The 24,815-nt window shown below is 28.2% G+C and overlaps 3 protein-coding genes across 4 annotated transcripts; 1 reads left to right on the top strand and 2 right to left on the bottom strand.

Annotated features, from left to right (window-relative positions):
• Nucleotides 1-3,153: 3,153 nt before the first annotated feature.
• Nucleotides 3,154-3,643, bottom strand: LOC111681336 (cuticle protein 16.5). Its single transcript, XM_023443084.2, has one exon. The coding sequence runs from the start codon at nucleotides 3,589-3,591 to the stop codon at nucleotides 3,274-3,276; it is 318 nt and encodes a 105-aa protein (XP_023298852.1). The 5' UTR covers nucleotides 3,592-3,643; the 3' UTR covers nucleotides 3,154-3,273.
• Nucleotides 3,644-7,958: 4,315 nt separating this feature from the next.
• Nucleotides 7,959-18,101, top strand: LOC111681356 (larval cuticle protein F1). Of its 2 annotated transcripts, none has more exons than XM_046951296.1 (2): nucleotides 7,959-9,901; nucleotides 17,683-17,817. In XM_046951296.1, the coding sequence occupies exon 1, from the start codon at nucleotides 8,028-8,030 to the stop codon at nucleotides 9,720-9,722; it is 1,695 nt and encodes a 564-aa protein (XP_046807252.1). In that variant the 5' UTR covers nucleotides 7,959-8,027; the 3' UTR covers nucleotides 9,723-9,901; nucleotides 17,683-17,817. The 2 variants fall into 2 exon arrangements, with proteins under 2 accessions (XP_046807252.1, XP_046807253.1); XM_046951297.1 differs by lacking the exon at nucleotides 7,959-9,901 and adding an exon at nucleotides 17,471-17,587 and having other exon boundaries at nucleotides 17,683-18,101.
• Nucleotides 18,102-21,209: 3,108 nt separating this feature from the next.
• On the bottom strand, nucleotides 21,210-22,237 carry LOC111681347. The gene is made up of 2 exons (XM_023443095.2): nucleotides 21,889-22,237; nucleotides 21,210-21,692 (listed from the first exon to the last, which is right to left on the bottom strand). The coding sequence occupies exons 1-2, from the start codon at nucleotides 21,898-21,900 to the stop codon at nucleotides 21,336-21,338; spliced, it is 369 nt and encodes a 122-aa protein (XP_023298863.2). The 5' UTR covers nucleotides 21,901-22,237; the 3' UTR covers nucleotides 21,210-21,335.
• Between the last annotated feature and the right edge of the window lie 2,578 nt (nucleotides 22,238-24,815).

Below are 24,815 nucleotides of genomic sequence, written 5' to 3'. Positions count from 1 at the left end.
ATCGGCCCATATTTGACCTATATAAAGCCTCATTTAGAAAGTTTAGTTTTTTATCAATAAATGGCTTAAATATTTTGGAATTATGGTAATATTCAACATAAAAGTTTCCTACTTGTTATACCCTTCACCTTCGTGAGAAGGGTATATATAAGTATATATACTGGATCCTTATAGATAGCGTAGTCGATTAAGCCATGTCCGTCTGTCTGTCTGTTGAAATCAGTTTTTAGAGGTCCCCAGATATCGGCGAGATCCAAATCTTCAATAATTCAGTTAAACATGCTTTCGAGAAGATCGCTATTTAAAATCAACAAAATCGGTCTATAAATAACTGAGATATGAGCAAAAATCCGAGACAACCTCTGAAAATTTCATCAAAAAAGCCACATTTTGTTCATGCTTTGTTAAAAAAGCAACAACAACACTGTAAATTGGATAAAGATGTACATGTGCGTGTGGAGATGTATTTGGTTTTATTCAGCTGTTTATTTTTTTGTATGTTTGTATGCTGTTCTGTTCTCACGAATGTAAGTGGGTATAACATGAACAAGGAGATAAAGCAGTAATATGTTGGTAATACTACTGATATTTGTTTGAGGGTGGTAATACAGTTTGACGGTGGTATTACAGTACAATGGTTAATATTTCTTTCTGCTACAGTTTATATTTGTTTGTGTGTATGTTATGTGTGACATGTGTGCAGAGATACAAAATAAATAAAAACTGTTTTTTAAAACATACTTGGTGAAGGGTATATAAGATTTGGCACAGCCGAATATAGAAATATTACTTGTTTCTTATGTTAATTGTCAGTAAACGTCAGAAGTCATAATAGTTTATAAATTAAAGTTTTAATAATTATAAAATATAAATATAATCGCTTTAGGAAATGTTTACGCCACATTGTATTTAGTGCTAGGTTTTGTTTTTAATAAGTTAAAAAAACGTGTTTTAACGATCTCCGATTATAAAAATTGAAAAAATACAACGAAGTATTTCCAAAAGAATAACTTATATTACCACTTCAAAAGTAGCACTAAGTGAATTTGTTAACCTTCTATGGAAGTAGTATTTATTGACTACCAAAGCAGCGAAAGGAATAAAAATAAACCTTCGTGAGAAGGATATAAATAAGTTTGTCATTCTGTTTGTAATTTCTATAATATAATTTTCCGACCCTATAAAATATATACATTCTGGATCGTTAAAGTTAGCGCAGTCGATTAAGCCATGTCCGTCCGTCTGTCTGTTTGTTGAAATCAGTTTTTTAGAGGACCCCAGATATCGCCGAGATCCGAATCTTCAATAATTCTGTTAGACATGCTTTCGGGAAGATCGCTACTTAAAATCTGCAAAATCGGTCCATAAATAACGGAGATATGAGCAAAAATCAGGGACAACCTCTGAAAATTTCATCAAAAACTGAGATTTTTTTTCATGCTCAAACAGAAATTGCAAAAACAAAAATAAAATACATAATCATACGGTAAATTTTGTTATTGTACTCTTATTTATAAAAACAAGCCATAAAAGGGGACTTTTTGGTACTTTTTCGTTTTTCAAAAGGTACTTTTTGAATTTTCTATAATACTGAACCTAGAAATATGAAATTAAGTAAGTAGATTCGGAATTAGATGAAAACCCAAAAGGGAACTTTTTAGTTTTTCATGAAATGTAGAGTCCGGATTAGACGAGAACACATAAAATTGGATTTTTTGGTGCTTTTTCGTTCTACAAAAGGTACTTTTTGAATTTTCTATAATATTAAGCCTAGAAACATGAAATTTAGCATGTAGGGCCTTGATTATGTAAGAACTTATTTCAAGTTTCTAGCCGGTTTAGGTCAGAACACACAAAAGGGGACATTTTGGTACTTTTTTTGTTCTACAAAAGATAATTTTATAATTTTCTATAATATTAAACCTAGAAAAATGAAAATTAGCATGTAGGGCCTTGATTGTTCAGTTTAAAAATTATTTGAATTACGCATGTAAAAAGTGGAAGACTCTAATATTTCAATGTTTTTTTTTTCTCGACTCGAAAGTTATAGAACACAGGCACTGGTATTTGCTACACGGATGGCTCTAAATTGGATGACAAACCGGCCGGTGGTTTTCCATATTAAAGACTCATAAGTACAAATATACCTCCGTTTAACTAACCGTAACACAAGCTTCCAGGCAAAAGTCCGAGAAATTCCTGAATTTTAAAATTGGATTACAATAAATATGATGTCCAAAGGGCTTAATATATTTAATGATATCTAGAAAGCTGTGACATCTAGAAACAAATGCAAAACCATTCGAATCAACACAATCTGAATTTAAAAAATGTGGGTAAGAGAAATAAGGTCGCGTGGAATAATAAAACTTAAAATTGGTCTAAAAGTGGCCTAATCTTCGAATTCAATGTAGACACATCCTCCTATAGCATTAATTAATGATACTGCTGATTTTCTTACTATTTGGGCTTACTTTGGCCACATATTCAATTCCCTTCAGAAATTGACTTGAATGTCCACAATTCTCTTATTAACACCAATTTTATTAAGATCCTATTTTATAAATTCCTTAAATAACATGAAATTAAGCAAAACTCAACATTAATGTTCTATTATGACAAAAATCACCCTTTTAATTCATTACTGCTGTAGGGTATCTTGTAGTCAGCCATGCTTTCGATAACTCGAAAATAGTAGAAAAAAGTCGATAACTCGAAATAGTAGAAAAATATTCAAAAACAGTCGAAAATTTTAAAAAAGTGGAAAAAAGTCAGAAAAATCGAAAAAAGTAAAAAAAAAATAGTCGAAAAAGTCGAAGATGTCGAAAATAGTAAAAAAGTAGAACAAAATCGAAAAGTCGGAAAAGTCGAAAAGTCGACTATTTATAAAATACTTAAAGTCGACTTTTAACTAAATGAAAAAAGTCGAAAATTCGACTTTGCATAAAATGCAAAAAGTTGAAAAGTCTACTTTTCGTTTCAACTATAGAACCCTAATTTATAGTTCCGTATACTATTCAAACTTTGTACTATACACACAGTTAAGTATAACAGTTTAACTGTTATACAAAAATTAATAAAGTTAAAATATGACCAAAATAAGCAGCATACATTATGGCGCCCATAATAAAATTTAAACAAATAAAATTAATCTTTTTGGTTTTTATAACAAATTTTTCTTTTTATTTTATTAATTTAATAAAATTTACTACAAAAAAACATATTCCTGAGTATCGAATACAACAAACAAATCGTTAACAGTCAATTTATGTTTTACTTCTTCAACAAAAGAGGAGCAGTGTAGGGAGCAGCTACATAGGGAGAGGCTGCAGCATAAGTGGTATAAGGAGCAGCTACGTATGGTGAGGCAACGTATGGAGAGGCAACATAGGGTGAAGCTACGTAAGGAGAAGCGGCAGCAACGTAAGGAGCAGCAGCAACATAGGGAGCAGCAAAGTTACCATGATATTCCTGAGAGACTACAGCGCTGGCAGCCAAAGGAGCAGTATAAGCCAAAGGAGCAACAACACCGGGTTTAGCAGCAACGCAGGCAACGATGGCCATCAAGACAATAGCGGCGAATTTGAACATTTTGATTTTAATATTTGGATTTTAGCTGTGATTTGCAAAAGAAAACAAATTGAACTGTGATAATCACAACATTAAGTGGTCATTATATAGCAAAACAATTTCAAATTGTTTTTCTTCATATTTTTTAATAATTTTGTTGCTGTTGTTGTTTTTGTAGTTATTTTAGTACTTAAAGCCAAAGAACCTTGTTGTTTCTTCATATGTATATGTTTAATATGAATGTGTTTTTTTTTTGTATGTAAATACTTGGCTGGTGGTGGTGGTGATGGACAGTCAGTCCATTTGTTATAATTATACAGAATTCCTTGAGAAAACCCCCCCATTATGGACTTAAACACAAAGACAAATAAAAAATAATAATAAAATATTTAAAGACAATTTAATGTTTTGGCTTTTAACCAACTTTAGTTAAAACAAATGAAAAAAATAACAACAATTTCAATTTAGTTTGATAAAAAAACTATTTAAGGCAAATTTTCAATTCTAGTCACGTTCAATACATACATTCCTTCTTTAGATTTTAAAAGTAAGTAACACAGTAGCCTATTAGTTTTTATTATGTATAGTATTTTTTTTATCAATTATTTTAATTAATTTATTTGTGTTTTTTTATAAATAATTTTTATTTATATAAAAAGATTCCATATGTGTATTTATTTATATCTTTCTTTCAAGGTCTTTATTTTTATGAGTACAGAAAAAAAGAACTTTATATAAAATTCTGTTTTTATTTACTTTGTACCGGAAATGAAGAAATGTCTGTTGAAACTTTCTTTTTGTTTTCGTTTAAGGATTGTAATTAATATTTTTCATTTACTCTTTTCCAAAGTAGAGATTTAGCAAAAGAAGACATTTTAAAATGTTGGGGTAAAAAATTATACTTCCATAAATAATTAAAGCATTAAACTACTGCTGATTTTGTGAGTAATGTTCTTCAGAAAGTTTTGCTTTTTGATTTTGTAAGAATTTTCCATAAAATGAGGAAAAATTTCTTACATTAAATTTAAATTCTGTGAATAATTTTTATCATTCTAAAATTTTCATCTTTCTTAGATTTTCCAAAAAAAATATGAAGATATTTCTATCAGATTCAAGTTCCTATATTAATTGTTGATTAAAAAATTTCAGATTTAATAAAATTTATTCTCAGATTTGAGAGAACAATGTTTTTAGGATTACTAAAGAATTTTTTTATAAAGAATAATTCTCTTAAATAAATTTTCTATAAAAGTTTTAAAATAAATTTTTCTTTCAGAATTTAAAAGAAAAAAATTTTTGCTCTCAGAATTTGGAAAAATTTTCTAAAGAAAATATTTCACTCGAAATATCTTTCTCTCTCTTTTCATAAAAAATTACTTAAAAATTTTAAAGAATTTTTTCTATAAAAATACAAAAAAATTTTCTCTCATATTAGAGTGAAATCTTTTTAATAGATGAGAAATTTTCTTTTAAATTATAGTGAAATTAGTGAGACATTTTACGTAGGAAATGTTTCTCTCAAACTAGGAAGAAATTTTCTATATCTCCAGTTAAAGGGAAATTTTCTATAAACAAATTTCTCTCATTTTAAAGAAAAATATTCTATAGAAATCGTTTCTTTTCAATTAAAGATAAATTTTCCATTGAAATCGTTTCTTTCAATTAGAAAGAAAATGTCTAAAAAAATATTTCTATATAGAAATGTTAACTGGAATTTCTGTTATATGTATTAGAGAGAAATTTTTTATAGAAAATGTTTCTTTCAAATAAGAAAGAAATTTTCTCAAGAAAAAGTTTTTCTCAAATTAGAAAGAAATTATCTATAGAAAAAGTTTCCTATAAATTACAGAGTTTCTATGAAATTACAGAGAAATTTTTTATAGAAAAATTCAATTTCAGATAAAAAAAAAAATTCTAAAAAATGGTTTCTTTTAAACAAGAGAGAAAAATGTTCTATAGAAAATGTTTCTCTCCAATAAGAGAGAGAAATTTTCCATAGAAAATGTGTCTTTCCAATAAGAGATAGAAATTTTCTATAGAAAATGTTTCTATGGAAAATGTTTCTCTTCAATATGAGAGAAATTTACTACAAAAAATAGCTCAAATAGGAGAGACATTTTCTATAGAAAATGTTGTTCTCCAATAAGATAGAAATTTTGTATAGAAAACTTTTCTATATAAAATGTTGCTCACCGATAAGAGAGAAACTTTTGATAGATAATGTTTCTGTAGAAAATGTTTCTCTTCTTTATGAGAGACATTTACTACAGTAAATAATTCTCTCTAATAAGAGATAACTTTTTTATCGAAAGTTTTTTCTATAGAAAATTTTTCTCCCTAATAAGAGAGAATTTTCCTATAGAAAAAATTTCATGGTCAATTTAGATATGTTCATCTGTCTGTCCGCCTGAGTGTCGATGTGAACCACCTTAGTGGGGGAGTATATTTTGCGTTTGTGCTGATGATTGTAACACCCAAAAATATTGGACCTTCAACCACTTAAAGTATATACACTTGTTTTGACATTAGCATATTAAAAATTTTAAAAATCGATCCATTATTTCGCTAATCGCCCATACAACCATAACCCCCGAATAAGTCTTTTGAGCTCATAAATATGTTAGAAGTTCTAATGTCTTTATGAAAATCGACAAACTTATTTTGGAGTTTTTGTAAAGATCAGACGTCTTTCGATTCTAGCCGCCACATAAAGTCTCATTCTGAAAATGACTTGAGAGTCGAAATTCATTTATAAACACTTATATCGTGAAATTAAATTCTGCAAAAATAACTTTAATGTAAACTTTAATCCCTCTAGCGAAGCTTGTTAAAATATTTCGGAATTAAGGTAAAAAACTCTAACTGTAGTAGTCCAGGAAAAAAGAACTTCCAAAGAAACGAAAAAGAAGTAGAATTTACTCCATGGAAGTACTGAAAAAGACCTGAAGAGTTAATGATTTTAACAGAGGCTTGTCTTAGCAGGGATGTTCTTTTTATTTGATTCCAAATTCACCGCATCTGAAGTCATTCTTAGGAAGTTATTTTTATGTTCTTTTTTGGAAGTTATTAGAAAATGAAATTATAGTATTATAGAACCTTAAATTTAAAAAAAAAATTGATAATTTTCGCTTCTTTGGACTGCGATAAACATCACTTCTACAGAAGTTAAAAAAAATCACTTTGTTTTACTTTTGAAGTGGTGGTAAATGTTATTCTTTTGGAAGTACTTTGTTTTATTTTTGGTGGGAGTGTATCATATGGTTGGGTTATGTCCACTGATATATTCTCTCATTTGTTTAAGTTCGGCTTATTGATAAAATAAAAAAACAGAAGAAATTGTTCATTAATTTTTTGGTATTAGTCTACTACATGTAAAACTGTTTTATTCATAAATTTTTTTTAATTTATGTTGTTATCAGTATTAAATTATGTGCAAATAAGGCGGCTGGATTTCAATTTGCATTTAATTCTTAATTTTTTATTGACAAAGTTCAGTCTCAAGAATACACTGTTCGAAATATGGAAACAAAAAACAAACTGTGACATAAAAATAAGTCAGCGAACTTTAGTTTGAATTCAACGACTTTTTTATGCACTTCAATGCCTTTATATGGGATGGAGATAAACATTAATTAATTTCATACAAATTAAAGTTATGGGGTCAATTACAGTAATAAGTGTTGAGTTATATTCGATTTTGATTTTTTCACTTTTTTATCGAAATTCTTAATGAAAATTTGATTTGGTATTTAGTAATGTAGTTAATTCATACATTACCTGGTAATGAGTGGTTGTTATCAATAATATTATTAAATTAGTTTGAATGGGATTTATATCCAATTATCTAGTGAATACGTCTAGAGGCATCTATTCAACTTTAGTGCTTCGAATTATAGTTGATATTAGTATTTAAAGAAAAACTATTCCATAAAGTATTATAAAATAACTTGCTAACGGAGCACTGAGTAAGCGGAATAAGTAATAAATACAAAAAATATCTCTAGAGCCAGGTTAAAGATCGGGTAAGCACATTTGTAAATATATGGTTATTTTTTGATTATCGTACAACAAAAATAATTAGTTTTTCACTCCAAAAGTAAGTAATTACACATAACCTGCCTGCTTACCGAGTAAGTAAAGGTTTTCTTAGGAATGTATTCCCTTAGAAGTTGTTTAGATAATGGGCTTGAGTTTCGCATAGACCCTAGTATGAAACTGTATTGAGTTATAATTTTTTTTGCAAATTATTCTTATCAAACTTAAAAATAAAAACAAGAAATATATTTTTTTATAAATATAAAACAAAAACTAAAGAGATAAAACTTTTTTTAAAAATAAAGAAAGAATTGCTTTTAAAATAATTATTTCATTCAGTTGTAAAGAAGAAACGTTCGTATTAAATCGCATGAACAATTAGACGGGAGTTATAGTTGAAAATAAATAAATAAATAAATAAAATGAAAAACATAAAAATATTTTTAAAAATTAATCTTTTAATTGCAATAATAATATCCTTGAGCTATGCTGAGGATATAGTGCTTAAATGTGATGAATACAATACAAATATCGGGGGTATGGAAAAATTCTGTACGGTATCGGGTTTTCAAGTAACACATTCGCAAAATGTTAAAATACCCCCCTATGTTAAGGCGAATCAAACGAATTTTATGAAATTTTACAATTCCGTACTATTGGATATACCCGCTAAATTGTTTGATGTTTTTAGTAGTTTGAAAACTTTAGATGTTTCGAATACTGAAATAGAGGATATATCACGTAATACCTTTACATCGGCTAGTACTTTGACCACATTGAATTTGAGTCATAATCATATAGAGAAAATCAATACCTCGGTATTTGTGGGAGCACATAATTTAATGCGTTTGGATTTAAGCTATAATAAGCTGCACACTTTGGGCACTTTAGCTTTTCGCGGTCTGACCAATATGAATAAAGTTATATTATCGAATAATCAGCTGTCTGTTATACCAGAGGATTTATTTTTTGAAAATACTTACATGGATGCTGTCTACTTGGATAATAATCAATTGGAATTTATTAAACCGGAAGTATTTTATCATCTAAGACATATAAGAGATTTAAATTTAGCCAATAATCGTTTAAAATCTTTCGATCCACAAACATTTCAACATTCCTATGGACCGGAAGTATTAATATTGGCCCGTAATCAACTGCAAGAGTTTAATTTATGCAATAAGACCATAACTAAGAAATTGGATTTAGATTCGAATAGATTGACGTCATTGGTGGTGAATGGCACCAACTTTTTATCGGCCATTAATAATTCCATATCAAGTGTCAATGTATACAATGGACAATCAGTAAATGTACTTTTATTGCGCAGCAATAACTTAAGCGATATAACGAATATTACTTTGCTAACACATTTAACCGAATTGGATTTATCCTATAATCCTGTGGGTACACCCAATATCAGCACTTTTCAAAATCTGCAACATTTAACGATATTGAATTTAAAAGCTACTGGCATAAAGAAATTAACTTTTGGCATGTTTGCCAAACTTATTATGTTGGACAGTTTGGATTTGTCCTACAACAATTTAACCGATTTAAATTTGGATATTTTTGTACCCGCCAATCTTAATATCAGATCATTTTATGTGGATGCCAATAATCTCACCGAAATACAAGGCAAATATACTTTTGCCAAAGCATTTCCACAACTGGCTGAATTGGGTATATCACGTAATCGTTTCAACTGTTCCTATCTACACTGGTTACTCATTAAGCCTCAATTAACCGATTACACAAATTTACATATAGAACACGACGACACCGCCCAGGAGACCACACATATACGTGATGTCACCTGCATAAGTCATGTTCAAGATGAACTACAACAGGCTGAACGTGATCTTGAATCTTCGAAAAATTTCCAACAAATCTTACAACAATCTATGGATACTATGGCTGTAAATGCTCAAAAAATGCACAAATATTTACTTATCATGTCCATCACACTGACATGCTTTATAACGGTTCTATGCGGAGTATGCATTGTAACAGCTGTACAATATTGGCGCACACAACGTGCGAAATATTTTCAACGTCGTGGTGGTTCAATACTCTTTCATTCGAATGCCACTACCAATACTCTAGTGGAACAATAAAAAATCTCTACCGGATCAATGTGTGTGTTAACTGTTGGCCAAGACAAATTTCATCATAAATAATCACGATTAATATAGACGTTATTATATTTTTATCATCATTAAGTTTGGATTAATTAGTAATTAGAGTGTCTAAATGTTTCCAAAGCAGTGTAAATAATTTCTGTCTAATAACAGAGGTGGGTACTAAACGAAATAGTAAGTAATTATTTTTAATTATAATGACAGTAGTGAGAATATGATTAGCACAGATTTAAAATAAAATAACAAAAAACGGGGAAAAAACGATTAACTGAGTTACAAATGGAAAATTTCTTCAAATATTTGAACCTTAGCCGACTCTCAGAGTCCAAAAGTGTTTTGCAGAAAATCTCTTAAAGCTAGAAAAATGTCTTCCTCAAAAACTGAGAGCAACAATTTTCTTTAGAAAATGTGTTTCTCAGTAACTTAAAACAAATATTTGTTATCTCTTTTATATTCTGAGAGCAAAAGTTGTCTTTAGAAAATTTCTCTCAGGAGCTAAGAGACTCTCTCAAAAAGTTATTTTATAAAATCTTTATCAGACTCCGATAACTTAACTCTTTTAAAGAAAATAAATATTCTTAAGAAAACATCTCTCTCTCTCTCTGAAACTGAAAACAAAAAGCATATATGTCTCTCAGAAACTGAGAGTAAACATTTGTCAATAGGAAATGTCTTTCGCAAATATTTTCTATATAAAATTTCTTTCTCATTAACTGAGAGAAAAATTTTCTATCGAAAACATATCTCTCATACTCTAAAAAAAGATATCTTTAAATATTCTATAGAAAAAGTCTCTCTCAGAAACTGAAACAAATGTCTATAAAAAAAGTTTTTCTGAGAAACAGAGGGCAAATATTTTCTATACAAAAAAAGTCACTTTCATAGACTGAAAGAAAAATGTTCTATAGGAAATGTTTCTCTCAGAAACTGAAAAAAACATTTGTCTTTTAAAAATTGTCTCTTTGAGTAACACTGAGTACAAATATTTTCTATACAAAATATCTCTCACACAGACGGAAAGAAAAGTATTCTACAGGAAATGTCTCTCTTAAAAGTTGAGAGCAATAAGTTTCTATTGAAAATGTTTCTTTCTCAGACTCTGAAAGCAAGCATTTGTTATAGAAAATATATGTATAAATATTCTTTAGAAAATCATCTCTCGCTGAAAATGAAAGCAAAAAATTTCTATAGGAAATATGTTTCTCAGAAACTGAGAGCAAACATTTGTCTATAAAAAATGTCTTTCGCAGAAACTGAAAGCAATATTTTCTATATAAAATATCTCCCTCATTAACTGACATATCTCTTATACTCTAAAAAAAGATAACTGTAAATATTCTATAGGAAATATCTCTCTCAGAAACTAAAAGCAAAAAATGTCTCTCAGAAACTGAGCAAATGACTATAAAAATTGTTTTTCTTAGAATATGAGAGCAATTATTTTCTATACAAAATATCACTTTAAGAGACTAAAAAATGTTCTATAGGAAATGTCGCTCACAGACACTGAGAAAAAATATTTGTCTTTAGAAAATATCTCTCTCAGAAACTGAGAGTAAATATTTTCTATACAAAATATCACTCTCATAAACTGAAAGAAAAGTGTTCTATTGGAATGTGTTCTATATGGTCACAAATGTCACTCTCAGAAACAGAGAGCAATAATTTTCTATTGAAAATGTTTCTCTCTCAGACTCTGAAAGCTATAGAAAATACTTGTTAGAAGAAGTCTCTGTCAAAAACTTAAAGTAAAAATTTTCTAAAGAAAATGTCTCTCTAAGGGAATAAAATATTTAATAAAAAATGTCTGTCGCAGACTGTGAGAAAAAAAATGTTCTTTAGAAAATCCCGCTCAGACTATGAAAGCAAACATTTTCTTTTGAAAATCATTGAAATCTGTAAAATAAATATTTCTGACACTAACAGTTTGGTATAATAGAAAATAATTGTCAAACCCTGGTAAGTAATTATTTCTAAAGAATATTTCTCTCAGGCTCGTAGAGCAAACAATTTTTACACTCTTAAAAGCTTTAATTTTCTATAGAACATTTTTAATAAAACTTTTCTCAAAAAATCTAAGAGTAAAAATTGTGTTTGAAATAATTTTTCTCAAGATCCGCAAAGTAAAAATGCTTTAAAAAGTTTCATACAGAATCTGAGAGCATTATTTTTCTATAGAAAATTTCTCACAGATTGTAAGAGTTAACAATTTTCCAAAGAAAATGTCTCTCACACTCTAAAAGCAGAACATTTTTTATTAATTTTTTTAATCTAAGGGAGCAAGAATTTTTTATGTAAATTCTCTCAAACTCTTTAAGAGCAAACATTTTTTTACTGAAATGGTTCAAAATATTCTATAATAGATATCTTCCAATATCAAAAAGTAAATTTTTTCATAGAAAAAATCTCTTAAAATCTAAAAAAAAAATTGTATGGACAATTTTTCTCAAGATCTGAGACCTTATATTTAATATTTTCAAAAATAACAGAGAAATTTCTCTTAAGATCTGAAAGGCATAAATTTTGTAAAAAGTTCCATTAAGAATCTGAGAGCATTATTTTTCTATAGAAAATTTCTCACAGGCTTTAATAGCAAATATTTTTTCTGAAAAAACTATTTCGCACACTCTAAAGTCTGTAAATTTTTATGGACAATATTTCTCAAACTAAGAGAGCAAGTATATTGTTTAGAAATTTTTTCAATATCTTTAAGAGAAAAATTTTTCTATAGAAAATTTCTCTGAAATTGAGAAAAAAAACAAAACGATCATTATGGTCTGTGCTCTTTTTATGAACATTACTGCACTACTAATATGTACTATTTTTACATCCTTTTTGCCAAGTTATTTTTATATGGAAAATATATGTTTGTCTGAATTTTGACACAAAAAAAAGTAAAACAATTGACAAAATACAATTATGAGAAAATAAACATTAATAAAATAATTAAAGTTAATATTTTAATTGGACAAACATACATAAATATATTTTGTCTGTAAAGGATAGTAACAAATGCAACATTTGTTGCATGTAAGTTTCAACAATATAAAACAACTCACTACAGTAGGCAATTTATACTATGGGTTGATATATATATGTAAAAGAGACTGTTTCAGACTTCCTATTAAAATGTTTAAAACAATTAAAATTCCTTTTTAAATAAATTTTATAATTAAGGCATAGTTTTTGTTGTGGAAAATTTAGTTTTGTGTCATTGATCATAAACCAAATTGTATGATAAAATTTTGGCTTATATTATTTAATATTATATGCCAGTTGGTTATAATGCAACAACAATTCTAAGTACCCTGTAGTTCTAATGGACAATACCTATTTAGTGACTTCTCTTGCCACTTAAAGACTTAGTGTTGTGAGAATTCGATTCTATAGACTAGTTCAGTTCTAGTACAGTTCCAGTTCAGTTCTAGTTCATTTTCAGCGCAGTTCTAGTTCAGTTTTAGTTCAGCTCTAGTTCAGTTCTATTCAGTTCTAGTTCATTTCTAGTTCAGTTCTAGTTCAGTTCTAGTTCAGTTCTAGTTCAGTTCTAGTTCAGTTCTAGTTCAGTTCTAGTTCAGTTCTAGTTCAGTTCTAGTTCAGTTCTATTTCAGTTCTCGTTCAGTTCTAGTTCAGTTCTAGTTCAGTTCTAGTTCAGTTCTAGTTCAGTTCTAGTTCAGTTCTAGTTCAGTTCTAGTTCAGTTCTAGTTCAGTTCTAGTTCAGTTCTAGTTCAGTTCTAGTTCAGTTCTAGTTCAGTTCTAGTTCAGTTCTAGTTCAGTTCTAGTTCAGTTCTAGTTCAGTTCTAGTTCAGTTCTAGTTCAGTTCTAGTTCAGTTCTAGTTCAGTTCTAGTTCAGTTCTAGTTCAGTTCTAGTTCAGTTCTAGTTCAGTTCTAGTTCAGTTCTAGTTCAGTTCTAGTTCAGTTCTAGTTCAGTTCTAGTTCAGTTCTAGTTCAGTTCTAGTTCAGTTCTAGTTCAGATCTAGTTCAGTTCTAGTTCAGTTCTAGTTCTAGTTCAGTTCTAGTTCAGTTCTAGTTCAGTTCTAGTTTAGTTCTAGTTCAGTTCTAGTTCAGTTCTAGTTCAGTTCTAGTTCAGTTCTAGTTCAGTTCTAGTTCAGTTCTAGTTCCAGTTCAGTTCTAGTTCAGTTCTAGTTCAGTTCTAGTTCAGTTCTAGTTCAGTTCTAGTTCAGTTCTAGTTCAGTTCTAGTTCAGTTCTAGTTCAGTTCTAGTTCAGTTCTAGTTCAGTTCTAGTTCAGTTCTAGTTCAGTTCTAGTTCAGTTCTAGTTCAGTTCTAGTTCAGTTCTAGTTCAGTTCTAGTTCAGTTCTAGTTCAGTTCTAGTTCAGTTCTAGTTCAGTTCTAGTTCAGTTCTAGTTCAGTTCTAGTTCAGTCCTAGTTCAGTTCTAGTTCAGTTCTAGTTCAGTTCTAGTTCAGTTCTAGTTCAGTTCTAGTTCAGTTCTAGTTCAGTTCTAGTTCAGTTCTAGTTCAGTTCTAGTTCAGTTCTAGTTCAGTTCTAGTTCAGTTCTAGTTCAGTTCTAGTTCAGTTCTAGTTCAGTTCTAGTTCAGTTCTAGTTCAGTTCTAGTTCAGTTCTAGTTCAGTTCTAGTTCAGTTCTAGTTCAGTTCTAGTTCAGTTCTAGTTCAGTTCTAGTTCAGTTCTAGTTCAGTTCTAGTTCAGTTCTAGTTCAGTTCTAGTTCAGTTCTAGTTCAGTTCTAGTTCAGTCCTAGTTCAGTTCAAGTTCAGTTCTAGTTCAGTTCTAGTTCAGTTCTATTTCAGTTCTCGTTCAGTTCTCGTTCAGTTCTCGTTCAGTTCTAGTTCAGTTCTAGTTTTGTTCCAAGTTCAGTCCTAGTTTATTTCATATTCAGTTCAGTTCTAGTTCAGTTTTAGTTTTGTTCAAGTTCAGTTCTAGTTCCGTTCATAATCAGTTCAGCTATTGTTTTATTCTAATTCAGTTTTAACTGAATTAGGTAAATAAGGAGTAGTTTTGTTACTTTCCTACTATTAGTTTTTGCAAAAGAAAAAAATAATAATTTTTTGTTGTAAAAAAGCATCTAAAAAACTGTCAAGTAACTACTAAACTCCTTCCAAGTAATGCAGTAGGTATGTGTTTCTTTTAGACAAAATCTATCTAAAAACTTATGATTTCTTGAAGAACTGCCGGAAATATGTTTATTGTTTATCTATATATATATATATATTTTATATAATAAAAAATATTTTATTAGAATTGCTGTTGATGTGAACATATCATCAATAGTTTAATCTCATTATGGTTTGTTATGAGCCTGACGTTATGTATGTGTGCTCTAGCTGTATATTTTATTTAATTGGTAATAACAATTATATGAACATTTTAAAAATATTCATATGGAAAAATTGTAACTTTGTGTATAAAATGTATAATCATTGGATAATGTAAATACCAATAGATTTAAATGTTAATTAGTTTTTTAGAAATTGTGAAAGAAATTTTTCAAAATTTGATAGATTAATTGTGATTTTTAAATTAAGGATTATATAATTATGAGCTTAAATGCTCTTTTAGGGTTTTCTGTTGTATGGAGTCTAGATGAAATAATATATAGTTTTTAAACATTTCCTATCGAAATTGTTTGTTACAAGCTTAAGCTAGACGGACGGATGGTCATGGCTTAATTAACTCAGAAGACGATTGTAAGCAGACAAATTATCAATCAGTCAATTTTATTTTACTTTTAAATTCTTATGGAACATTTTTAAATTTGTTATAGTACCCAATTAATTAAGTATTAAATATTTAGTTTTTATGCACTCTATGTGATTTATAATAAATCATTATTATTTATTTAATGATTCATGCGACCCAACAGTTTTTGTACGTGGACAAAATTTAATTTATTTTAGTGCAAAAAAAAAAAATATTTAATTAAAACAAAACTGCCGGTTAGCATGCTTTAATATGGAGTGATTTTTTTTCCAAAAAAATTAAAAGTAAACAGAATACCCTACATTTTTCAATTAAATTAAGTAAATAAGTTAATGAATCTTGTACTTCGACGTTGGTTGTATGTTTGTAAAATGAACAAGTACACAAGGGGGAAAAGATATACACGCCTGGTACCAAATTGACACCACATTTTTCAATAACATATGTTGTCAAAGTATATACATACGTACGATAATATTAGGTAAGGTTGACAACGCAATGTTGTCACCATTGAGACAATTTGTTGTCGAAAACTAAATTTTATATACATCCGTGTTCTAAAATTTAAATTTTGACAACGAATTATTGCAATATTGAAAACGCTGCGTTGTCAACATCACATAGTGTTATCGTGAGTATGCATGAACTTTGACAACGGATGTTATTACAAATTTTGGGGTATATGAGTGTGTGTGCATGAATGCTAAGTCTGACACGGCCAGTGAGTATAGACTTTAGTCGATGAATTTACGTCTTCATTAAAGTTATAGTGGAATAAGTGTTTATAAGTGTAGGTTGAACTTAAAGACATTTTCTAAAGGAGAACCTAGCACCCAATGTTTAAAAGAGTGCTTTAGACTTTTAGTACATTGGCTTTAGACTTTTATTACATTTTACATTATAATGTCATATTCGGTCGGTTTCGGTTGTATGGGGACGAAATAATTTTCAGATTTTAACAATTTTCATAGCCTTTCTAGCCGTCCTTGGGTCAAAAGAATAGTATGTGCCAAATTTCATAAAATTCTCTTAAAAATTGCCATCTGCAGCGTGGGCAAAAGTTTTACAAGGACACATAGACGCACGGACCTATGTAAATCGACTCAGATTTAGTAATTTTGAGCCGTTTGGTAAAATTTTTAGTTAATCTTATTTTGAATCTCAAATTAAACCAAAATTTCTCAAAAGAAATGCACTTTGACCCAAAGAAAACTTAAATTGATTCATACTTGAATCAAATATTATCAAGTACTTCCTGAGAATGACTTCAGATGTAGTGAATTTGAAATCAAATAAAAAGGACATCTCTCTGCACTTTGACCCAAAGAAAACTTAAATAGATTCATACTTGAATCAAATATTATCAAGTACTTCCTGAGAATGACTTCAGATGTAGTGAATTTGAAATCAAATAAAAAGGACATCTCTCCTATGACAAGCCTGTTTTAAAATCACTTCTTCGGGACTTTTTTAGTACTTCCATTAAGTCAATACTACTTATTTTTCGATTCTTTGGATGTTCTTTTTTTTTGCTGTGTACTTAACGTACCTACGTATGAAACCGCTCTAGATTGTACGGATTACTAGTTTTTATATTTCTGTATAGGAATACGATATCAACATTAAGTGTAGAATATGAAAAAAAAAATCCAAATTTATTTCATATTTTTTGGCCCACCAACAGCTGTTTAAAAAACGTACAGTACTAAAAACTTGGCAATGATTAAAACAAAACCAATTGGAAGACGAATTGTCTCAAGGCCATTTAAAAATACAAAAAAAAAGTAAATTATAAACACAACAACTAAAAGTTAGCCGGCATATGAAGAATATATATGGAAATATACATGGAAATCAGACAAATACAAAAATAGGGTTTATAGAACGTATAATCGCATGCTAAACACATGCCTGCATAAATACGCATACACTGAAATGTATTCAAAATTGTACTTGTATAAAATATTTAAAATATAAAATATTTTTTTTTTGGCGGACATCTTCAAGTTTTATTAAAAAAATAATAAAAATAAATAAATTAAATTATTCTAGCAACGAAAACCAAGACCAAATAATTTGACTATAAAAGCCTGAGTTAAAGCATTGTTTTAGTATAGTTTTCTAAAAGTAGTAAACACAACAAAATCCCAACAAAATGTTCAAATTGGTAGGAATTTATTTCAATTAAAAAAAACAAAATTTTAACTAAAACTTAAAAAAAGACAAACATTTAATAAAATCCTTTTTTATTTCCCTTTACAGTCCGTCTTCATTGCCTTGTTCGCTTTGGTGTGCTCCGCCTATGCCAAACCCGCTGTTCTCGCTGCTGCCCCCGTTGTAGCTGCTGCTCCTGCAGGTGTTGTTACCGCTACTAGCTCTCAATATGTTGCCCGTAACTATAATGGTGTTGCTACTGCCCCCGTTGTAGCTCCCGTTGCTGCTGCCTACACCGCCCCTGTTGCTGCTGCCTACACCGCCCCTGTTGCCGCTGCCTACACCGCTCCCGTAGCTGCTGCTTACACCGCCCCCGTAGCTGCCGCTTATGCTGCTCCTTATGCTTCTTACTATCCTTACTCTGCCGCTGCCTACACCACTGTCTTCTAAATGGAACGGGATTACTTTTTATAATGACTGGACTTTGTGATTTTTTACATAATGGAAAAGATGATTCTCTTTATTTTTAAAGTTTCTCTTTTTCGCAGATTTGTTAAAGAAATTTTTGTTTATATTTTTTAAAAATATTTGTTTATAGTTTTAAAATAAAGTTAAAAAGAAAATATATATGCATTTCAAATACTATTTTTAGATAAATTTTGCAATGTGTTTTTATTTGAGAAAAATTTGACTGTTCAAATAGTTACTGCAATATAAATTGTAAAAAATGTTATTTTTCGCTATAGGGTCAAAACTACTGAATTTTTTAGACCTATACCGAAAGAATTAAAGAAAACAATTATTCAACTCTTTGAACGGAGAACATGATTTTAAGCATATATGGAATTGAGGAACTTTTAAGAACAATATATTATATATTTTTCTAATCAAAAGAAGCCTTTCACAGACATGTTTTACATTATTCTGTTCCTACCAGATTTAAAAGCAAAACCTCAGCTTAATAGATGGATTCGTGTTTCGATTACCCGTATAGTCTATTTGAGCTGTTGCCTACTCCCCATTTACACGTTGTGTCTTTGCATTTCGGCTGCATAATTTGAATACTTGAACCACGACAAGGTGGTTGTAAGTCATCTAAGCAGCTCACCCTGAGATTGAAAAAGAAATGCCGTGGAATAAGCCCAATAGGATAGTTGTTCATATGACTTCTTGCCTCCATAGAAGTGGTCTATCTGATAACCTCTTAACTAACTAACTAAATAACTAACTAACTTAATAACTAACTAACTAACTAACTAACTACCTAACTAACTAACTAACTAACTAACTAACTAACTAACTAACTAACTAACTAACTAATTAACTAACACTAACTAACTAATCTATCTATCTATCTATCTATCTATCTATCTATCTATCTATCTATCTATCTATCTATCTATCTATCTATCTATCTATCTATCTATCTATCTATCTATCTATCTATCTATCTATCTATCTATCTATCTATCTATCTATCTATCTATCTATCTATCTATCTATCTATCTATCTATCTATCTATCTATCTATCTATCTATCTATCTATCTATCTATCTATCTATCTATCTATCTATCTATCTATCTATCTATCTATCTATCTATCTATCTATCTATCTATCTATCTATCTATCTATCTATCTATCTATCTATCTATCTATCTATCTATCTATCTATCTATCTATCTATCTATCTATCTATCTATCTATCTATCTATCTATCTATCTATCTATCTATCTATCTATCTATCTATCTATCTATCTATCTATCTATCTATCTAATATCTATCTATCTATCTATCTATCTATCTATCTATCTATCTATCTATCTATCTATCTATCTATCTATCTATCTATCTATCTATCTATCTATCTATCTATCTATCTATCTATCTATCTATCTATCTATCTATCTATTTATCTATCTATCTATCTATCTATCTATCTATCTATCTATCTATCTATCTATCTATCTATCTATCTATCTATCTATCTATCTATCTATCTATCTATCTATCTATCTATCTATCTATCTATCTATCTATCTATCTATATATCTATCTATCTATCTATCTATCTATCTATCTATCTATCTATCTATCTATCTATCTATCTATCTATCTATCTATCTATCTATCTATCTATCTATCTATCTATCTATCTATCTATCTATCTATCTATCTATCTATCTATCTATCTATCTATCTATCTATCTATCTATCTATCTATCTATCTATCTATCTATCTATCTATCTATCTATCTATCTATCTATCTATCTATCTATCTATCTATCTATCTATCTATCTATCTATCTATCTATCTATCTATCTATCTATCTATCTATCTATCTATCTATCTATCTATCTATCTATCTATCTATCTATCTATCTATCTATCTATATATCTATCTATCTATCTATCTATCTATCTATCTATCTATCTATCTATCTATCTATCTATCTATCTATCTATCTATCTATCTATCTATCTATCTATCTATCTATCTATCTATCTATCTATCTATCTATCTATCTATCTATCTATCTATCTATCTATCTATCTATCTATCTATCTATCTATCTATCTATCTATCTATCTATCTATCTATCTATCTATCTATCTATCTATTTATCTATCTATCTATCTATCTATCTATCTATCTATCTATCTATCTATCTATCTATCTATCTATCTATCTATCTATCTATCTATCTATCTATCTATCTATCTATCTATCTATCTATCTATCTATCTATTTATCTATCTATCTATCTATCTATCTATCTATCTATCTATCTATCTATCTATCTATCTATCTATCTATCTATCTATCTATCTATCTATCTATCTATCTATCTATCTATCTATCTATCTATCTATCTATCTATCTATCTATCTATCTATCTATCTATCTATCTATCTGTCTGTCTGTCTATCTATCTATCTATCTATCTATTTATCTATCTATCTATCTATCTATCTATCTATCTATCTATCTATCTATCTATCTATCTATCTATCTATCTATCTATCTATCTATCTATCTATCTATCTATCTATCTATCTATCTATCTATCTATCTATCTATCTATCTATCTATCTATCTATCTATTTATCTATCTATCTATCTATCTATCTATCTATCTATCTATCTATCTATCTATCTATCTATCTATCTATCTATCTATCTATCTATCTATCTATCTATCTATCTATCTATCTATCTATCTATCTATCTATCTATCTATCTATCTATCTATCTATCTATCTATCTATCTATCTATCTATCTATCTATCTGTATATCTATCTATATCTACCACAACTTAAAAATTCGCAAAATTTATGTACGTAATTTTGGAATTGTCATAAATGTTTAATTTACTCTAATTATTCTAAATAGCCATTAATAAACATAGATGCCTATAGAACAAAATCGAAAACAATGCGGAAGCCTCACATAAATCAAAAACACGATTAAATGCTTTCGATTAAAATGCCTACAAAATTTCAAATCCGTAATGCTAAAATCAGAATAAAATTAAATGCAACGCACGTTCTAATTAAAACTACAAATGTATTTTGTTTTAATTATTTTATAATAATAAAATACAAATAATATTAAATAGACAATACGCACACATAATAAAATAATAATAATAAATATGAAGAAAACATACAAGCAGGATGCATACAAAAATTTAAATAATAATAATAATAAAAAATTAACAAATTCACATTTATGAAAATGTTAATGTTATTTCACTAGACAGCAGCAACAATTGGCAATGTTAGGGGCTGATCTTGAGGCAAGATAAACGCAGGATTTTGCACTATGGCCTGTGGTTGGTAGGCACTGTAAATGCTGCCGAAGGGTACAAAGCCGTTTGGAGTTGAAAAGAATAGGGGGTATTGCGGTCCACCCGGTACTGCAGCAGCTGGAAATATGGCTCTGGGCTGGTAAGGCGGTTGGACAGGATGTTGTTGTGGTGGTTGAGGCGGTGCAGCACGATGTTCCGGTGGTACATCTACATTCTCCGCAGCATCTATAGCCAGATCTCCCGGTCTGGCGGACACCATGTGTGGCAGGATTATTGTCGCCATAACAATTACCGTGACAATCTGTAATTTTTGTAGGATGGGGATTTTTGGCCAAAGTTTTGGGGGATTGAGAGTTTTTAGGTATTATAGTTATAGGAGGTTTTTTCATTAGCAGAGTAGTAGTTGGAGTTGGTGGTGGTAGTTCAGTGTTATTATTAAAATTATTATGCTCGTCGTAATTAGAAATGTCATAATTATTATGACGTTTTAAACTTACAAATTTAAACATTTTATTTAAATTTTTTTTTCGTTTTTTTTTTTTTAAGTAAAACTTAAATATTTTTTTTTTTTTAATTTAAATTTTAAATTTTTTTGGTGTTTTTGTTGTGCGTTTTTGAATTTTTACGTTTGTTTTGAATTTTTATTTAGATTTTTAAGCGTTTACTGTGGATTCTCGTTTGTGTTGTGGGTGTTGCGAAATACGTTTAAATGAGAATTGAATTAGAATTTCAAGTAGTTGTGGATTTTATATTTTTTAAACTTTTTAAGGTTATTTTGCATTGTAGCTGCTAGTAACTTCCATACATTAACACATTTTATAATAAATGAAATAAAAAACATATATTTTTACACATTATAACTACAACAACAACAATAATTATGATTTTAAAGTCTTATAAGTATAATTCTCAAAGTCACAAAGTACTGCCAGGTACTATTTACTGGACTTTTATTGCAATTGTGTGTAAAACAGTTTACATACTAACTGAAATGAAAACAAAATAATAATAATAATGACAATAATACAACAATAAAATAAAACATTTTATTTTTGTTAAAATTCATTTGTTGTAATTGTATGTGTAGAGATCAGGGGCCGTCAATTTTTGTGTATGCGTTTGTGAAGAATGTAAACTGTAAATCGATTGAAAAGTTTCTAAAAAATGTGAAAATGTGTTTATCTTTTCAGCTGAAAAAAATATTTCTATAATAAAGGCTTTTTTCATTAATACATTAATGAAAAGCTAACTAAGAAAAAGCTTTTTCCTTAAGAATTATCTTTTTTTCATCAATAGAAATGTTTTCTCATTACAAAAAGCTTTTTTTGTGAAAACCATTTTTCTTTGAAAAGTTTTTTTTTCTGTAGGAAAAGATTTTTTCGTTAGAAAACCTCTTTAATTAAAAATAAACTCTTTAGAAAAAAAGTTTGCTTATTAACAAGAAGCTATCATTACAAATTTGTTTATTACAAAATTTTTTTTTTCGTTTAAGTTTTAATAATTAGAAAAACCGTTACATAATTTTGAAAAACTTTATTAGAAAATGTTTTTCCTATATGAATGCTTTTTACATTGGAAAAAGTTCGTACATTTTCAATGTTTCTTTATTAAATAAAGCTGTTCCTTTAAAACACTTTTTTTACAAAGAAAAAGGCAATTTCTTTTTTATTCGAAAAATATTTTTTCTTTAGAAAAATTTATTTCATTAGAAGAAATCTTCTTTATAGAGAAAAAGACTTTTCTTTTTTTCATTGGAAAAAGCTTTTTCATAAGCTTTTTTATTAATAAAAACAACTTAGAAAAAGCTTTTTTTATTAAGAAATCGTATATCAATACAAAATCATTTTTCATTACCAAAAGCTCCCTTATCCGCAAAAAAAAAAACAAAACTGTTTTTGTCAAGAAAAGGGAACTTTTTTATTAGAAAAAATTTTTCCATAAGGAAAACTTTAGAAAAAGCTAATGAATAATATTTAAATCAAGTTAAATTTTATGTTTCTAAGTTTTCATATAAAAGAAATCTAATTTTAGACTTTTTATTAGAAAATGTATTTCTTACAAAAAAAAATCTCAAAAGCTCCTTTGACCTTTATGAAAACTTTTCTTAAAAAGAAATTTTTCCAAAAAAAAGCTCTATTCATAAGACCCAACAGTTTTTATTAAAATGTTTCATTAAAACTAATTTGTTTCATTAGAAAAAATATTTTTTATTTGTAAAAGTTTTTTTCATTGGAAAAAGCTTTTTTATTTTAAAATGATTTTTCACTAAAAAGCTTTTTTTTCAATAGAAAAGGTTTTTGCAATAGAAAATTTTGTTTCATTACAAAAAAAGCTCTCTCATTAGAACAAAAACTTTTTAATTTAATTTATATTATTACAAAAAGCTTTTTTAATAGAAAATGTTTATTTCATTACAAAAAGCCCAATTATAGGTAAAAAATTAAATTAATTTTAAAAAATATTTTAACAAGAAAATCACTTTTCATTTTCATTCAAAAAAAGCCTTTAAGAAAATCTTGTTTCATTACAAAAAGCTCTCTCATTAGAAAAAAACCTTTTCGTTGAAAAAAAAATTGAACAAGGTTTTTCACCCATGAAAAAGGCACATTACTTTTTTATTAGAAAAAGCTTTTTTCAATAGAATAAACTTATTTCATTACAAAAAGCTCAATTATTGGAAAAAAATTAATTAAATTAAAATTAAAATTTTTCTTAAAAATGCTTTTTACAATAAAACCCCCTTTTCTTTTCATTGAAAAAAGAGCTTTTGTTATTATAGAAATTAATAGAAAAAAGCTTATTTTAATAGAAAAGGTTTTTGCAATAGAAAATCTTGTTTCATTACAAAAAGCTCTTTCATTGGAAAAAATACCTTTTTAGTTAGAACAGAAATTTAAACAAGCTCATCCAAGAAAAAGGCCCCTTTCTTTTTTTATTACAAAAAGCTTGTTTTCAATAGAAAAAATTTATTTCATTTCAAAAAGCTCAATTATTGGAAAAAATTATATTAAAAAAATCTTAAAAAAGATTTTAACAAGAAAACCCCCTTTATTTTTCATTCAAAAAAGCTTTTATTATTATAGAAATTAATAGAAAAAACTTATTTCAATAAGAAAAGGTTTTTTATTGCCAAAAGCACTCTCATTGGAAAAATCCTTTTTAGTTGCAAGAAAAATCGAAAAAGCTTTTTAGCTAAGAAAAAGGCCTCTTTTGTTTTTATTAGAAAAAGCTTTTTTTTATTAAAAAAAAGCTTTTTTTCAATAGAAAAAGCTTATTTCTTAATAAAAAAGCGTATTAGAAAAAATCGATTAAATTAAAATAAACTTTTTCATAAAAAAAGGTTTTAACAAGAAAATCTCCTTTTCTTTTCATTAGATGAAAGCTTTAATGATCAAAAACTAGTGTTAAATTATGAAAAGTTATA

This window comes from Lucilia cuprina, chromosome 5, assembly GCF_022045245.1.
Source record: "Lucilia cuprina isolate Lc7/37 chromosome 5, ASM2204524v1, whole genome shotgun sequence".
Taxonomy (NCBI): Eukaryota; Metazoa; Arthropoda; class Insecta; order Diptera; family Calliphoridae; genus Lucilia; species Lucilia cuprina.
This window is presented reverse-complemented; position numbering and strand designations above follow the sequence as displayed.

What these genes read in the sequence shown, in the direction of transcription:
- LOC111681336 (XM_023443084.2), bottom strand. Translation starts at nt 3,591, where the DNA reads ATGTTCAAATTCGCCGCTATTGTCTTGATGGCCATCGTTGCCTGCGTT.
- LOC111681356 (XM_046951296.1), top strand. Translation starts at nt 8,028, where the DNA reads ATGAAAAACATAAAAATATTTTTAAAAATTAATCTTTTAATTGCAATA.